The sequence below is a fragment of the Pollicipes pollicipes genome, unplaced genomic scaffold, assembly GCF_011947565.3.
Source record: "Pollicipes pollicipes isolate AB1234 unplaced genomic scaffold, Ppol_2.1 Scaffold_4002;HRSCAF=4701_pilon_pilon_pilon, whole genome shotgun sequence".
Lineage (NCBI taxonomy): Eukaryota > Metazoa > Arthropoda > Thecostraca > Pollicipedomorpha > Pollicipedidae > Pollicipes > Pollicipes pollicipes.
In genome coordinates, this window is record NW_023596420.1 from 237006 (window position 1) to 255362 (window position 18357).

The window sequence follows — 18357 nt, forward strand, 5'->3', positions numbered from 1 at the left end:
TGCATAACTTTGCTGGCCCTCTGCTACAGCTTGCAAGTGAAAGTCAAGTGAGGGTCATGTCGATCGCACTTCGCATTCAAGCCGTCCAAGATGTACGTTCGTCGCAGGATTGATGCTTTCCTGGCTTTCCTGTATATCGGAGACTTTCCCATACATGTTTGATATATCCAACCCCACTGCTTCTTGATCCAAAGTGTCATCAGTTCAGGGCATCTAGTGTCAAGTGAGGCCAAATGCGCCAAAGACGACATAATTACCGGAATCGTTGGCTCTGGATCACACCAATGGACATCGTGTACAGTTTGACAGCAGGTATTTTTGCGGGGGGCGTCGCTTGTTTCGTCATCGTGTAATTCCCACTCAATTGTCGTAAAATCATGCGGTCGCATAGCTACCACACGACTCTGCATGCAATCAGTTGTCGCCTTTCAGTAACTGACGTCCCAGATAGGAAGGTGAAGCCGGCTTGGACCTGCCCCAGATCGTCTCGGGTTGACGACCGCCCGGCTGGCCTGTGCTTTCCATGCCCGGAAGTCACCTCATGCGTTGAGTCACGAATTTAATGTTACTGACTGGCGGCTCGCCATTGGTTGCCGAGGAGCAATGTAATGTTACTGACTGGCGGCTCGCCATTGGTCGCCGAGGAGCAATGTCTTCAGGGGACGATGTGTTGCCATGCGAGGCCTGGAGACGCTTCAGCGGCTGCTGCCAGTGCTCGCCAGAGCCCAGCTGCCATGCGAGGCCTGGAGACGCCTCAGCGGCTGCTGCCGGTGCTCGCCAGAGCCCAAATGTAGGTGCCAGAGGCGTCCGCTTGCTGTCTTTGAACCTTAACATTCGTGTCATGACAGGGCACTTGTACTGTCAAACCGAGTGACACAGAGTGGGAACGGCAGTGTTTTATGAATAGCTTTGTACATCATTTCGGTACCAGCTTGGCAACACAGAACACAATGTTGTGGATGGATGTGTGTGTGGAGAAGTGCGCGCAAATTGAATGCTTCACACATCGTCATTGAAGCGTTTTCCTTTTTTGTGGGAGAATAATTATGATAAGCCAAACAGTTCCGAAGTACAACGTTACCAGGATGTAACGGTTAATTTTAGTAGAAATAAATTGGCAGGTTTTAATTCTGGGACATTTATTTTAGCCTCCATGCATGCACAAACATGAAGAAGCAAATCCCCGGAGAGAACATTATCGGAAATACAACGCGAAGTATTAAGGCAAACAGCCATACAGCTTGTCTGCCGCCACTGCTTTTTGAGTCAGATCACTTCCTCTGAAGAAATCTGACTTGACTCGAAAAGTTTGAATGAGCTCAAAAGCGGATTTTATAACATCTCGATGAAAGTTGTCAAATTCGAATAGCTCTGCTATTTAATAATTTAGCGTTTTTATGTGGCACATACAGAGAACAATCGGCGCATTTCAGGCCAAGCCGCAATTCCACTTGGTTTGCATGGCTATTCGCGCTCGTTTCATTGCTCATTGCACAACCGTTTGTGCGCTGCGGTTTTATTACCGGCTATGTCGGATATAAAATTAATACGAATGTTTCAGCACAGCATTTGCCGCATTCGTAGATGATCTATTGTCGACAAGATTCATGGATATTAACAATGCATACCCATATATATATATATATATATATATATATATATATATATATATATATATATATAAATGGCTGGACAGAGGCAAACCACGGTTATCCGGCTACAGTAAGGGCCGACTCACGATACATCATATTCCACTTAAATCCAACAAGAGCGTACCAGTTGTGAGTTGATCTGGCCCAAACGCTTAAAAACAGGCTTAAAGCCAGACATTCCTAACATTCATGGCTGCCTGCAAACAAATGATGTGAAACCATTATACCAAACAGTAGGCTGACGGTCTATATTCAGGACACATTCCATAAAAATGACGGCCGGCATAATGGCGCCTTATTTACCGGCGATCTGGCCGGACTCGGACGGGATCCATAGGCGCCGCGCGTGGAGGTCAAACTGCGGGGCTGAGCGGCCGCGGCATGCTCTCGGGGAGGGGGAACCTGTTCTTCGGCAGACTACACGACCCATGGCGCACCTCACCTATAAAACGTCCGCCATGGAAGGGGCTGTTTGCATTTCACGCCCGGACCGGTACCATTGCAGATGGCTGCACTCCAGGTAGGGGAGCGCTGCACGACCGCGCGTGCGATCATTTGTGACGCTATACGTGAAATAAGCAGCGGTTTTACACATTGCCGTAAAGTTTTATCATTGCTGCCATGGAGATGGAAGAATTAAATATTTTGTGACTTAAAAAATGCTTGAATTTGACGTGAGTATTGTGAATTTGTCCGTGACGAAGCGCAAGTTTTTGCAAACATCTTTGGCAGCCCTTTTGAACCGTGTATGCATGTCTTAAAATGGTACGTCGAACACATTGACCACCATTAGTAAGTGTGGTGTGACGCAGTTCGGCACTGAATGGGAAAAATAACGCATGCGAATCCTGACTAGTATAATTATCATGCCTAGCAAGCCTACACTGGGAGGTCTTTCCAGGAAGAAATCCCTAAATTATGGCGGCATTCGTAGCTAGAAAGCATTATTAATGTTGTCTCACAGCGATAACTGTTGTCATGTGTTTTTTCAAATTTTGTTTGCGTTTGGGAACCTTTGACGCGCCAAGCCTCTGTGAAAATTACTAGACATACATTTTATAGGAACAGTTCACATCCGGGTTGACTGTTGCTCCCATCTCAATTTTTTGTATACTTGATTTCGGCAGAGTGCTTTTTTAAAGTTAAGTTCAGTTGGAATTGCATCCGACATTTGTTCGAAGCATACTCAGTCTTATTACTGCAAAAGTGTTAACAAATTGCCAAAAAAAAAACGATGCATGCATGTGACATTGCGCCTTGTATTTTTTGTGCTGAATACAGTCATGCATGGAGTGGTTTATTCAAGCCATTAACAATTTCAGCCAGTTGGATGGCGTTTGGTACAAGTTTGTGGTTCTTAGAATCTTGGTTGTCCTAACAGCTGTGTTACGTCAATCGTCCTGTAATTCCGCAAAGAACAGCAATGAGATGTGCCTAAGACGTTTGATGAGGTACCTGCTACCTGTTGTATTTTGTCGTTAAACTATGTTGCCACATTTACATGGTGGTATGTTGAAAACGCGAAGTTGCGATGAAACTGAGTTGAATGTCTCAGTGAGGAACATTTTCTTTGAAATGGGTAATGGCCGTGCAAATTGTGGTTGCATGCATTGCATATCGGAGTGCGGTATTGCACAGATAAATGTACTTGCTTGCTACTAAAATAAAGCCTCATATGCATTTGGTGTCTTATACAAGTGCGTACATAAAAAGTGCGTCGTTTCCCGTTTACCCTCATTTGCATTTTTTGTATCTTCTTTTGGTTTTGTTTATCAACATTGTGTGCGTGATATCTTAGGTACATAAAGTGCTTTTTACAACCACATTGTTTGCTAGCTTAAGTTCCTCATGCTAGTTCGTTGCCGCTTATGCTCATGCAGCCGTTTTAACGTATAAGTAAAGTTTTGCTTTTCACCGCCCACCTGTGCGTTCAGCTAGTGTCCTCTTCCTTCAGATTATGGTGTCAGCCGTTCTGGCTTCTGTGGCAGCAGCAGCGCCGCAGGGTCTGTCTCAAAAGTACCTCCCCCCTCCCGAGGTGTACCTCCCCCCTCCCGAGACTTACCTTCCTCCCCCAACACCGCCCAGCTCCGAGTACTTGCCACCCAGCGCTGAGATCGAGTCTCCAGGCGGTACCGGCTCAGGGGAAGACATCGAAGACATCGCTGAATTTGTGAGTGTTTACATGGAAATGCCATGGTCGTGAATTACACATCAAAAGCCGTGAACGGCTTGCTTCGAGCAGGCCTATTGTTATATTTGCGTGATTGTTGTGGCGGCAGTCACTTATTATGAGCTGAGCCTCAGGTCCAGTGAGTCTTGCCTGGACTAAGATTATCTCGAGCACGGGTGGCCCGGCCCGGCCCGGCAAGCGAACACGACGAAACAATAAGAAGCGCAATGCTTCATAATCTACGCCCTGCAAATTATTGGGTGCTTCCAGGCTAAATGTTTCATAAGACAATGCTTTCCTGCAACCCTGTAATATCACCATTATTTCACCTTCTCCATTTGATACACATGGCAACGTAAAATTTTAGAATCGCGAAGAAGCTGAAGGACAGCTAGTTGGATTCAGATTTCGATGACCCGACTTCGCAGCGTCATGAGGTTAATAACTGGGACCCCCATCATGTCAAAACAAAACATATCTGAGCCTTAATCTACAAGGGAAGCAGATATACGATACATAAGCAGATCAACGTAAGGAATAGCCTAAAGTTTGAAGCGTATTAGACGTTCAATGCTACTCAAATCGAAGCGTGGTGTCTATGTTTTGACCGTACCTCGCAAAAAAGCTGAACAATTTTCTTCGCCACCATCTTTCACAAGACCTGATCAAGTGTTTAAAGGTGGCCGCATTTAATTCACGCACAAACTGTGCGCATCCCCGTTGTTGCTTGAACGCGCCAGCAAAAGCATCATTAATTTGGTGTTCCGGTTCCAAGCGGGAAATGGGCATACGGCGTCTCTGAGCTCGGATAGGTTGCATGTCAAAAAGGATTACAACGCATGTGCAACAGCAGCTCTTGCGCTGCACCACAATTAGGACCTACACAGAGGAGGAAGACGTCACAGCCGACAGGCGGGGATGAGCCGTGAGGCTTACATCGCAGTGACCACCGCTAAGCGTGGCGGGGCGGAGGGTTTCGCACGGCCGCGTTCAGTCGGGCAACTCTGAGGTGCCGCAGTCCGCCGAACAACAAATCGCCGCCGGAGCAGGGACCGGAATATAGCAGCTGAACTGCACGCTAGGCGGGAGCCGGTCTTTCCGGTGAGCACGACGAGATGGCTTACCTCCCGGTTTTCATCACGGTCGATTGACAAGCACTTTACCCCGCGCAAGATATCTATGGGGTTGTCTGAAAGTATTGTAGCTGGTATCGTCAAGGCACCCGCGTTCTGCTTCTAAAATGGTCGACAATGTATATTGTGTTGCGTGGGAGGCAATAACGTTAGTGAGATTTGTGAACTGCTTTCATAAAGATGGTGTCAAAGCTTAAGCTATAGAAGCGAGTCACCTTTTGCAGCCTATACTAATGGGTCTGATAACTAGATTGGAAAGTAGCTAACATGATATGCTGCCTTTCCTGCACGCAGAGAATGGGTGCCGATTGGGTTACATTTGATGCCGTGAGTTTAGTGACAGTTCAGTACTGGCAGGACACTTCGCTTCATTCACAGACAGCTCAACACTGAAGAACGGGGTTGAGGTCACTTTGAAGTCACAGCGAGTCCCTCAGGATTTTACACCACCGATGGAAAGTGGCAAATCAATAGGCACATATGAAGACTTCAGACTACTGATGCCATGTGCACACTGCCCTCCAAAGACCCCCGTACTGGCGAGCGTGCTGCAGCCCGTCCGACCTCCGAGCAGCGTGATCACCATGACAACGGTTGCAGCATCGTTGCCATCGCAACACGCAATCCGCCGGTCGCGTGGCAGATTGCGCACCGAACAGACGGACAGGTCGCTTGATGTCAGATTACGTCCGCGGAACGTGATGAATGTGTGCAATGGTCGCAGAGGCCCAGCCGTCCAAGGTCGGCTTCGTGTCACGATCTGGAAAGTCGCGTGGTCGCCAATAGCAGGAGTAACGCCACATGTCATGCAGCAGCAGGACCTCATGCATTCAGGACCGTCTGCAGCGAGTGCGGCGATCACCGAATCTGTCGGTAATGTATGTGCCTGGCGATCAGATCAGGGACGTCAGCTGGTCCGCGTGGTTCTCGAACAGTTTTATCCGGATCTGAAGGACAGCTTAGCATGCCCCATATGCACAAACTTTGAGAGGCTGATCATGCATGGGCCTGATGCAGAGTTGACGGGCGAGACGGCGATGGTGGACGATAATCCAGTGTAAGAGCGCGCCGACCACCGAGGTTTTTTGCGTCCATCCATGGACCTTGTGATCAGCACGGCCAGTGAGATCATCTGCAATTGCTCACAATTCAATCGGCATGGCAATGTCGGTGTGCATTAGAATATCCCTGATGGTGAGGCTATTTCGCGGACGACAAGTACAATATTCATACCACCCGCCGGAACCGATGCTGCTGCTACTTGCTACGTTGTGCCACCTCGCAGGTGCTTGGTTTAATCACGACACGCCACACACGCTGAATGGCTTGCGCCCCTCACGATTGTGTCTGATTTGAATCACAGTGAAAGGATTAATTCAGAGTTAGTGACACCAGTCATGCAACATCAGCACTCCTCCCTTCTAGCCTTCCACCTTTTGGTACATAGCATGCCGTCTGGCGCTCCTACCCTCAGCACTCGACCTTCCAATTGTCGCGCGATTTTTAGTCACATTCAAAATATGAGCTAAATGATAATTTGCAGCGTCACGTCCGTCTAAATGACGATATTGCGTACAAGTAACGGAGGGTAAGTAGGTACCTAAATGGTCACGCATGTCAGCACCGCTGTTACGAAACATAACAGGGTAAGTCAAGTTTAGGTGGTATTCCTAAGTTTCACTTACCAGCGAAAATTCATCAGCCAAGACGATGTGTGGACGAACAATCAATACATAGTGCTGCATAATGTGTCACATGCCAGGCACAAAGTGGCACATGGTACATAGATTCCAACACGATATCATGAGACAACACGTAAAGCTTCACGTCAGTGGTATCAGCAAACACCTACCACGCGTACGTGTCTCATTCTAGTCGTATATTTCTCTATCGTAATCAGGCAGCAACTACGTGAGTTCAGGGTACACCTTGAGTTTCGCAGGAGCCGGCTACATTCTGCTGTCGTCATTTTCTACGAGACTCAAATGGCTGTGTACTCTCTGTGTTTATGCGATGAGGCCTTCCTCGGGTACAACATTGCCACTACACCTGAGCCGCCCGTAGGCGTAACATCGGCATCATCGGCGCCCTCTTTCTCAGGTGGTCAGTAACGCTGGACAGGGGCTGGACAGTGGGCAGGGTGGCCTGCCCGGTCTGCCTGAAGGGCTAGACAGTGAGCAGGGCGGCCTGTTCGGCCTGTCTGTAGGCGGTCAGGACGGAGTGCAGGGCCTCTTCACCGAAGGCTCCCCGGACAGCGGGCAGTCCGACATGTCCAGCGGCAGCCAGACCGACCAAACCGGACAGTTCGACGACGGCCAGTACCAGCCGGCCGGACAGTACGACGACGGGCAGTACCGGCCGGGAGCGTACAACACTGGCCAGTACAGTGCGACAGACCAGGGCGCCGGCAACAGGTAAGGTCGCTGAGGAGACGTGGGCGCGCTCGACTGAAAGCCGGAGTCCTGCGTGACCATTGGCGGTTCACTGATGGCCTGCTTATTGCACGGGCTATCACAGCTTTTGAGAGCTTAGGTTCAAACGTTTTTCTGGACGAGTGAAAGCACCAGGCTCTGCGCATGTCATGCGGTTTTTAAAATAATATAGCTCGTGACGTAAGCACCAAGCAGGGAAATGAGTAAACAACACTGAAAGACTTCTTCTCACTTGCGCTATGGTCAGAAAGAGAATGTTCGCTCGCGTCACAACTCCTTACATCGGCTGTCATGCTTGGGTCTCAAACACTGATTTTGAATTAGGAATGCATACAATGCGCAGGATTTCATTTAAGGTCTCAGTGCAGCGTTTAAGAATCCCATTTAGCAGTAACACTGCCACCGCCCCTCTTTGGGTAGATCGTCTGTTCATAGGCCAGTAATCCTCGAATTAATCCACCACTTTTCGTAGACACCGAGAGAATGGCGTCTCTTAGCTGCCACAGTATTCGCCTTGGGACCGTGGTGAACATTTGTGGGGTTCGACACTGATTTCCGGCCAAAAGTGACGTCATCACCGTGGGCAATCGGCACAAGAGGTGTCGACGCTGAAGAATTCGTTGTTGAACGTCCCGTCAATACCCAGTCATTAAAACTCGGTAGAGTTATACGATATAATTATATGGAGCCAAGTGATTGCCACGTACCGGCGGATCGTGCCGAAGTGACCTGGTCCCTCCACCACCAGTGGACAGTACCGGCCAGTCGGGGATGATGGCAGCTACCGGCCTGAGGAGCACGTCACGTTCCCACCGATCGAGGACTTCGAGTTCGCGTACGCCGTCAAAGACGACGCCTCCGGCAACGACTACGCCGTAAACGAGAGCAACAAGGGAGGCGCATACCGGGTCAAGTTGCCCGACGGTCGGTACCAGGTCAGTGTGTGGGGCACAGGTGCGGCACAGGTGCTGAGCGCACGGTCGGTACCAGGTCAATGTGTGGGGCACAGGTGAGGGGCAGGTGCTGAGCGCTCGCTCTTAGAAATTTGAGTCGTCTTCTGGTGCCGCAGCTGTTCAAATCAGAGGTTTGCGATCCTATGAACGGCACTTTTTCAGATCTTTGAGCACTCTTCCAGAGCGAAAAAAAGCGTAAAAAGGTGCAAGGGTCTCCGTTTTAGACATACAGTCAGCCTTTGTATTGGTTTGATTTGGTTTGAACTAGATTCCTTTCGGCCAGTGGTGACCATTTCAGGGCTGTGGGGTGGAGGAACATGAGCAATAGAGGGACTGAACTACGCACATGTGGGGCTCCTCCGTTGGGACGGACCCCACGCAGAGACCCCTATATTCTGTATGCGCTCGGCGCTCGGTCAGGGCCCCCGCCACAGGCATATGTGCCCCTCATGGCTGTCGCATGCGGCTTGACCCAAACAAAGGGGAGGCGCGCGGATGCAGATGAAGTGAAGCTCGGCGAAGAAAGGAAAAAGGAGGGTGAGCATGGATTTTATTCGCTCACGATCCGTGTGATCGTAATATAAAAGCTACAGGCTTGCTGAGTCTCGCTTCCTTTTTACACTTTTAACCTAGAATATCACTGCAATACCAAACATCGCATGCTGCGTAGGACTCTAGCAAACCCTTTTGCAGATCGTGCAATACGTCATCGACTCGAGGGGCATCTACCGCACCAAGATCAGCTACATCCAGGCGGACGGATCGCAGTGAGACGGCTGCAGTGTTGTCTACCGAGAGAAGCACGAAACAGAGGTCCCGCGTCCACCGCACTGTGGCGCTGCGATCGCGAACGGGAGTGCCAGTTGGTCTGCTTTGCAGTGTGAAAGAGAACAAGCGGCACCTTGTCTGGGCATGTGTGCATGGCTGAACAATGCCGCGTCATGGCTAAACAAGGCCGCGTCAAGATGTCGCTGCCAAGAGCATCGTCGCTCGCCGCTCAAACTCATTCATATGCCGTAAGTTTTTGTATCTAATTTATTAGACTGGTGTGTCAGGGACGAGCCCGGGCGTCAGATCCGCGGCAGCCAAGGTGTCCATCCGTCATGGGATTTACGGAGACAGCCTGCTGTCAGCTGACCTCCAGAATCCTCCCCGACGCCGGCCCGTCGAGCAGCACACCGTCGCGCGGCCTCAGCCGGAGGGCGCCGATCATTACGAAAGCGGCGTGGGCGCGCCGCTGACGGATAGCGGCTGACAATAGCGGTCAATGGCTGCCGAGCGGTGATTGCCAATCCATGTTTTCTGTTATGGTACGTGAGCATAATACAGCAGTGATTTGTCCTTTTTGTCTACAAATGCACAGTGCTTTGGATGATATGCGGATGAGCCATGGATGTCAGATATATTTAACCGACGAGTAATTAACTTCAGCGCCAGTAAACGATGATTTTATTGTTCTCAAGTGCACGGATTTCGGATGACGGGTTTTGAGCTCTGATATATATATATATATATATATATATATATATATATATTGCATTTGCTGCTCCACTAACTTAAAAGCAGCAAAGGCTCTGCTTCGGAAAGCCCTGTTTCAACTATCGAAATTTGTCTGCGCCTGTTTCTCGTCTCTTACAGCCTTACAATGACAATGCAACAAAATAATGTAGTGTCATCAATATACACTTGATTCATGCACTTACTATTCATACGAACTGCATATGCACTTAACACACACTGTAGCAATATCCAGCCGGCGTCCGGTGCCGCTCGCGGAAGGTGCAACTCCTGGTCTCAGAGACAGCTGTCGACAAACGGGAGGCCCTGGGGGATGCGCGCAGCGCACAGGAACGAGTCCTGCAGACTGTAATGCCAAGAGCCCTATGCGGTCTCCGCGTGCTTTGCCGGGTGCTGCCCAGTAATGTCAAGCTTATTGAACAACATTTTTGAAACATGCCACAACAGGTTTATGAAAGTAAGTGCATTACAACCATTCACATCGAATGTCATTCTTGTTTTGCAGAATCATCGTAATCATGAGTTCTGCACAAAGGTAAAACCGCGGTCACTGAATATACAGGCGTGGTAATCGAATGGAGGGAAGGGGGTGGGGCCATCAGTACGTATAAGTCAAGGCCTTCGACAGTACCGACCTGAAACCACTCGGCTGTGACGGCCATCCGACCGCTGAATACGTCCAGAACTGCAGGTTGCGCAATTGTAATAGGCGGTATGATTGCACTCGCCACCGCCAGTTAGAATTACCTAGATTTGCTCTGCCCGATTTTGGCCAGTTTTATTTGAATTGCCTTCTAGATAAAACAATAGCATTAGCCTTATTCCTCGGAGAAAAACCAGGAGAATGGAGAAATAGTTGGATTGGTATTGCGGCAACATGCCTTTATCGAAACAATAGCTGAAGTCTATTGCATATGTATATATATATATATATATATATATATATATATATATATATGTGTGTGTGTGTATATTTATGTACTTCAGCTATTGTTTCGATGAAGGCATCCTACTGAAATATCAACCCAACTGCATCTCCATTCTCCTGGTTTTTCTCCGAGGAATAAGGCTAATACTACGGTCTCATCTATGTGAGTAATGTTCCTCGCTAATGCACTGAACAAGTTACGTAATTTTGAATTGCCTTATCATAAACACCGTCGTCCGTGATAAATTAGTAGTTTTAACAATATGCGTGAGGCAATTTGCCTGAGCAAAATGAAACACTGCACATACATACAAGGAAGAGTGTCAACAAAACCATTATTGTCGTGTTCATTTAAGTGCCGTACGCAGCGCGCAAACGTTACGTGCGAATCAAGACTAATATGCAACCAGCAAATGCTGTAATGTAGCGTTAGGACAATGGTGCATTGTTCGGTGCCTGTTGGTCAGACTGCCAACTTTCCCAGGCCAAAAGCATCCATACATGCCAACGAGGATGGACCATGAAGCATACTTGCATATTTCAGCATGCATAATTGCCTAAAAAAGTCAACATAGAATGGCAATGTCAGATATCTTACAACGTAGTCCCATAAGAAAGTAGCAAGCTTAAGTTTTATGCATATGTTTTGGATGAATTCGGAAAAGCTGAAATGTTGCTGACTGAGCTTAGGATAATAAGCAAGCTACATTTCGCTTGTACATTGGAGAAAATAAAATGGGCTACGGGCCTGTGCAGTTTTCATAGTCCAGCCCGCTTGGCCTGATGTCACAGCCTGTTTGAGGCTCTTTGCGGATAAAAATGTCTTTAAAATTGCAAAAACTATCCGGATTAAAACAGAGGATGAAAGACAAGTTACAAAATTACATTAGTGGCCTACTGGCCTCTTTTTGCCGCGACTTAGGAACGGACAGCATTACGATCCCTCGGCGATTTGTTGACAGCACGTTCACCTTCATCGTATAGCTATAGTTTAAAGTCTCTCATTGCTTTAGTTCTCGATATCTGAAATCAATCGTTAAATACGTCCGGCAAGTGACGCAATCCATGGTTAGTGTACAATCGCGCGTGAAAAAACCACACACCTGGATCCACATTTTTAATTGTAAGATTTCTGCTTTTTCCTCTGTCTGGTTTCAACGAACTCGATGACCAAACTCGGTCACTTTGATCACTGTTGTGGTACTCTTTAGCTTCGCTTTGATGCAAACTTGACCTCGTTTACCTTGATGAGACTCCCGTCCCTGGTATATGTACAGTTCATGGATGAGTACGGTTGTTGGGTTAACACGGAATGATCTATGGAACTGCTCTAAATCCTTTTCTGTGAAGGTTCTCGCGAATCCAGCACTCGCTTCTCTATCCCCTCGCCCGCTTGCTGCCTCCGTGGCCTCCTCCCGTGTAACATGAATGACCTTAATGTAACGCAGGGGAGCCTCCGTGGCCTCCTCCCGTGTAACATGAATGACCTTGATGTAACGCAGGGGATTTTTTCCGACAGAAACTTGTACGCCGCTCGGTGGTCAGGATTTTGCCGGAGAATGACCACTTCAAACTATCCTGCCACGTAGCGCGCTTTGCTGTGATGCTGATGCCATCACACGCACGTGTCCCGTGCGAGGTGGTGAATATCTCACGCTCACACGACACCACTGTACCACTCACACTCACACTCACACTCACACTCACACTCACACTCACAGAAAGCACACGCACGATACGCCGCCACGTCGGTAGGACGATAATAACGGATGATAGCGACGATGAGATTCGATGAACAGAATGGGCTAACACAGACAGATGGCAACGCTGTCAGGCAGTGTAGGCAGCCGAGACAACTGTCTCAGGTCATCGAGTCGCCCACTAGCAGTCCCGGAAGCACCACCGGTCGTGTGTCTGACTGCTCAGATTTTTTGCCGCGAAGCGGTTGCTAGCTACTGATTCCAAAGCCGGAAAGAACGTAGAAATCCCTTGGAACCTGAGCGGGAGGTCCAGCAAGAATTGGAACCCGGCACATAATTTTGCTACGGGGTAGCAAGAATCCAGCTTGACACCACCCGGCTTGGCATAGCACAGAGATGCAGCAAGAACTAAGACCCTGCCTGGTGTTGCTGAGAGGGGTCCAGCAAGAACAAAGATCCATTCTGGGATATGATCAGAGATCCAACAGGCAATGATCCGAGTCTCGTTTCCATGACGGGGAGGTGGGAACCAGGTACCAACATTGGGAACCAGGTGCTCGTCCAGACTTGGGTGATGCAGAACATCCAGCAAGAACTAAGGGCCTCATACAACAAAGGAATCAGCGGGAAGCGAAATTTGATCTGGAGTGCTGATCAAGAGGAAATGTGCATCCACACGGCCCACTTAACTATCTACCTTCCATTATTAGATAGTACAGAACATAAAGAATAGCTTTGATCTCAGACGACATATATTTAATGGTGTTAAGCTGCTAAATGGTCAATTGCGCTAGTGATTACGAATGAGCCAATGAGAAGCAGGAGCCATGATGTGATATTTCGCGAATCAACCAATGGAGACTAGAAAGCGTGATTTGCTGTTTTCCAGGAACCAAAAGGTTCCTGGTAAAGAGCGCAGCAGCCATAATACATGCCCTAGACGCTGTGAAGGAGTCAGTAGGAGCCAGGAACCAGGGTCAGATGTTTGTGAACGAACCAGTGGATACCAGGAATCATGGTCTAATGTCTGTGAAGGAATCAATGGGAAGCCGTGCAGGTTCTAGAAATAACCAATAAGAACCAGAAACCAACGTGCAGTGTTTTCTAAACAGCCGATGCGATGTAGGACCCCGATACTGATGTCTATAAACAAATCAGTCAGAACCAAGATTTGTGAGTCGTTTTCATGAGTGGGAAGTGACAACCAGGCTCCAACGTTGGTAACCAGGCTCACGTCCGATCACCATCACAGGGTCCGGGCGTAGCCCGCGCATCGTTCGCAACGAAATGAGACTGCAACGCGGGAGGGGCAATAGCACAGGGCGATTTAGCGGGAGCTATGCGTTTGCGGACCAAGACATCGCGTAGCGCGAGAGTTCCATTGGGAGGCGTCGATGTGCACTGTGCACCCGTCTGTCGTGCACTGACGGAATGGGGAGGGGAAGCGTGCGTGTTAGCTCAGAGCTATTGCTGTATCTGTGATGGCAGAAAGCACCGCACTGCTATGGTGCACGTCCGTCTCCAGCGAATGTGTGCCGGATATCTGGTTTATAGCACTGGGCCAAAAGAAAGTGCATTTTTTTCGGACCGAACAACTCGGAGCGAGCAGCTACTGCACCTCGCCGGTGCACTGCCTACAGATCATGGACAGAAGGTCGGTCTCATGAAAGTGAAGTGAAGTGAAGTACTAGTGCACACCGACTTAGAAACGTTTGCGTAATTTTGACCTTGACCTTACATGATGATCAGGAATTGCGGAAATGATTGACCATCGGCTGGTTTTATGTTTTTGACGTCAACTCTTGCAGAATAAATTTTTCAGAACAGGATTCGTCAGCATGAAAGGCCAGTGTCTCCTGCAGGAGGGCGCGTATTGTTTCCGCAATATATGCGGATGACAATTCTTCCTGCATCTGGCAGTTGTCAACATCTACCAACGATGCAATGGTGGTTAGCGTAAGCTATTGGACATGGTATATTGGTGCTGCGTTGCATGTACAAATCGGCTGACGGCTGATGTTGACCATTTGAACTGTTTGCGGCATGTAATGGGCTCTATCTCCCCAGTCCAGAATGGTTGAAAGTAAACAGCGAAACTGCTGTTGACACGTGCTAACAGCAAACCGACAGCTGTGGGAAGCAGTTTCGCCGTTTAACTAAATGTTTGAAGTTAGGAGATGACAACCCCGTTTCATAGCGATTCAGGCGAAGCGAGTGAGCGCGCGAGGCGAACAACTGAATGCAATCATTTTATCGTGTTGTGGGACTGTACAGTGCTTAGTCTATCCACGTGATATCTCACAAAACTGCTTTATTATGTTAACTACCCCAATTCTAAGCTAAACAGATAGGTGACGAATGAATTTAGTGAATATCCAACGGACGAATACAACAGTTTTGTGAGTTCTGACAGTCTACCGACTGTGCAGTTGTCGAATCATGAACATAATTGTTGTAGATTGTTGTAGAATTAATTGCATAGCCAAGCAATGATTCTGTTCAGCTTTTTCCTGAAAATTGCGTGATGTGTACAGAGCCGAGAAAAGAAGTGATGAGAAACAGTGGGCAGGAAGTTAGGGAATTCACCAATGAAATCACTCACTATGTGTGACCCATGCCAAGCATAATTTAACAAGCACCCTGCTAGGACGTCTGTCTGACGACGACGACGACGTTGTTACATTCAATGTTGAAATAGATTGTCACATTTAATTTCATTAGGGGTTAAAGTCAAGTTCTGGCAGACAAAGCCAGTTACAGGAACGTAACAGGCTTGCCAGCCCGACCTGTATCATTAACAATTTTAACGCGCTGCTATGAGCTTGTTGGTTGTGATAAAAGCATAGTGGTTGGGCTCCGTTATAACACATAGGCTAGGAGCTGCAGATCCCTGAAATATTCCTTAGGTATTTCGTAGGGAAGTGCCTGGGTGTTGTGGTTATGAAGAGGCACATATATTAGGGGAATCAATTTAAGGGCACGAAGGTAACAAAAATGGTGGCATGGCTGCTGCCTAAACTGTATCTGGCGATAACTGTAACCAATTTGACGAATTGAATGCGAGGCTTAACAGCTAATGGAAGGCTGTTATGTTTGGAAGTAGTGCTCTAGAACGCCAGACATGAATGGCTAAATAATAATTTTTTTCTAGACCTTGATCATGCATGACTAATGGAATAACAGAATTTGAGTGACGTAGTTATGGAGTCATGGATGCCTGGGTGACCTTCAAAAAGCCTGCACGAAAAAGTCTGCACATCTTCGCGGGCGTGTGGCTCGAGGGGCTTAGGTCTTGAAAATGGCGGTCTGTAAACCGCACCGAATGGTGTTCAAAATGATTATTTTAGTCTAAAACTCCATACAAATGAGGAACACTTCCATCAATGATTCTGCACCAAAGCAAAACAGTCCGTCATGAGATACTGAATTAGATACATAAGGATGAGGCGAAAACTACAGACTTTCAAATGGTAGGTGTTAACAAGCTCAATGCGTTCATGAAGACAGCTCTTTTCCAGCGTGTCTGAAAGTCAACATGAAAAGAACTGTGCCACCAAACGTGGTTGCCCACTTTCCTTTGATTTGCGAGTCTCTGTCGGTTTATGTAGCACATAGGTGTTGGTCAAAGATGCCGCTGGGAATTATTACGAGTAAAAGTACATGCTCATTGGTAGTATCTGAGCCATGAGAGGGCACAAATCAGACGCAAAAATTCTGCCGGAGTATCTGCATGTACCTCCTACAGAAAAGGGATCAACTGCTTAAGTGTGATCCACTCGATGATGAAATACAGTGCTGGGAAGTCGACGAAGCGCACTGGAAGGAGGGGACGAGGGGAGATGGAAACGGGACAGCTGTTTTAGTAGATGGACCAAATTAGAAAAGAGGTTTTGTTTAAACGGTAGCGCCGTAACGTGCCTGGTTCTCTCATAACATTTTTGCAAATTTTTAACTTACTTTATAAAATATATTCCGAATGGTTTGCATGGGGGACTTTGGGTTCAGGGCACCTGCTAAGCATAACTTGTTGCGTGTGCCCTGAACCCACCGTCCAAGTCGTACCGTCCAGTTCAACGGATAATTTTACCTCCGCCATTGCGCCAGACAGGAATGCGGAGGGTTGTTTTACGTGCCACACAATGTTGCGCCACGGCCGCCCCTGGCCGGGGTTGCCCCTCGTTGGCCAGTTGCCAGCGGACCTTTCCATTTCAGGCGAGCCAGACAATGCACCCACTCTGGGACTCATTCCCATTGCCACTGGATTACGAGTCCAGCATCTTTCTAGCAGACCGCAGGGACGGTATTATTTTCTAATTTCTAAAGAATTCCAACTTTTTACCTGCGCGAAATAGAACGCCAATATTTACGACAAACTTTCAGAAAATGTTTTTAGATTTTCGGCCGCCTATGCGTGTTAATTAGGTGTTGCATGATTTGGAAGCTGAATGCGTCCCACTTGTTCTTTGGATAAGCTCAGAATACCGAAGGCCCGTTGGGGAACTCTGTGAGAGTGAAGAGTGGAACTAAGTCACTGCGCTTTCGTTTTCTCCAGAGCGCTACATTTAGTGGTAACCCCCTGAGAGCATTTAAAAAGAAATGTTAAGATTCACTCTCACCACAAACATAGGCAGCTAATTCGTAGTCATTTTATTATATTTAATTACCTTGGCTGCATAGAATACTGCGCACCATTTTTTCAGTTCCTTCAATTTAGATTTTTCTGCCGTTTCAGTATAACTCCCTGGTGAGCTAAAATCTGTCGTACTCGGTGCCCAGCGGCGCCGTGCGACGTCTGCACCGCGACGGGTCAAATTCACGCTCGGTAGAGCGCCAGCGAGGCTAAGCCAAGCCTCAGCATTGGCAACTAGTGCTGCCATAATTCACTTTTTGGCAAGGAGGTTCTTTTCCCTAGGAAAGGAGCTATCCGTAAAAGTTTGCTTTTACGCAGATCTGCATGCTTGCCTTTGGTGTGTAACAACATTATAATATGCGTAACATACATGCACCAAGTACAAACAGGAATCAGGCTCCATTGGCTCAGGATGACAGTTGGGAAAATACCAGCGGCAATCGTGATATATTGCAGGGCATGCTATACTGCATCTAGGTTTCAAATGGCCTGTAAGGTATGCTGAAGTGCTGCCGCTGGAATCATTGGCAGACTCAGTGGAATGTTCGACACACGATTATGACGCGGCGCTGAAGCCGAACCAAAGCTGCGCAACTGTCCAGCAAAGCCGTGCCACTGTACACAAGCACGCGGCGCAACAGCTTGTTGAACACCGAATCCCCTGGGTAAATTAACACTCATGCATTACCTGGTCTGCGTTTAGGCCCCCCACAGCAAACCACGACCTGTGAAAACTGCTGTCTTGGCTCAGTTTTGATGATGTCACGATTCGTGTCAAATCGGTGTTTCGGTAGCATCAAGGAGGAATTCTTTTAGCGGAAAACACTGGTGCATTGTTGTACTCAATAAACCTGAAGGCATTAAGCGTGGGCCAATTTTGGTGCGTTGCTATTAACATCAACACCCGTGATGCATGCAGTGTACCATATTGGCTCGTAATTTACTCATGATGCTCAAGAAGTTGCAACGCACCACGTGACTTGCAATATTTGCTGTCGTCACAAATTCACCTACAAGTACGCAACATGTTGTTCACGAGCTCCATCATCTCTGCCCAGCTCCGAACAGGTTCTGTCTTCACGATAAGCTGGAAGATCAACTGGGAGACGATTCCCGGCAGTCAGACGGCCGATTTATCCATAATGCTGACGTTCGTCACGCGTTCGGAATGCAACAATGTCACACCTGGTTATCTTACAATTATCCGCGCAACACACAAATTAGCGGAGGATACGACAGTG

General features: G+C 47.9%; 1 protein-coding gene across 1 annotated transcript; it reads left to right on the plus strand.

Moving 5' to 3' along the window:
* The first annotated feature begins 2104 nt into the window (after positions 1-2104).
* LOC119093844 (pro-resilin) lies at positions 2105-9665 on the plus strand. Its single transcript, XM_037216857.1, has 5 exons — positions 2105-2172; positions 3607-3822; positions 7056-7369; positions 8136-8322; positions 9034-9665. The coding sequence occupies exons 1-5, from the start codon at positions 2158-2160 to the stop codon at positions 9109-9111; spliced, it is 810 nt and encodes a 269-aa protein (XP_037072752.1). The 5' UTR covers positions 2105-2157; the 3' UTR covers positions 9112-9665.
* The last annotated feature ends 8692 nt before the right edge of the window (positions 9666-18357 follow it).

Coding starts and splice junctions, on each gene's coding strand:
- LOC119093844 (XM_037216857.1), top strand. Junction 3,823..7,055: donor TCGAAGACATCGCTGAATTT/GTGAGTGTTTAC, acceptor CCTCTTTCTCAG/GTGGTCAGTAACGCTGGACA. Junction 7,370..8,135: donor GACCAGGGCGCCGGCAACAG/GTAAGGTCGCTG, acceptor CTCCACCACCAG/TGGACAGTACCGGCCAGTCG.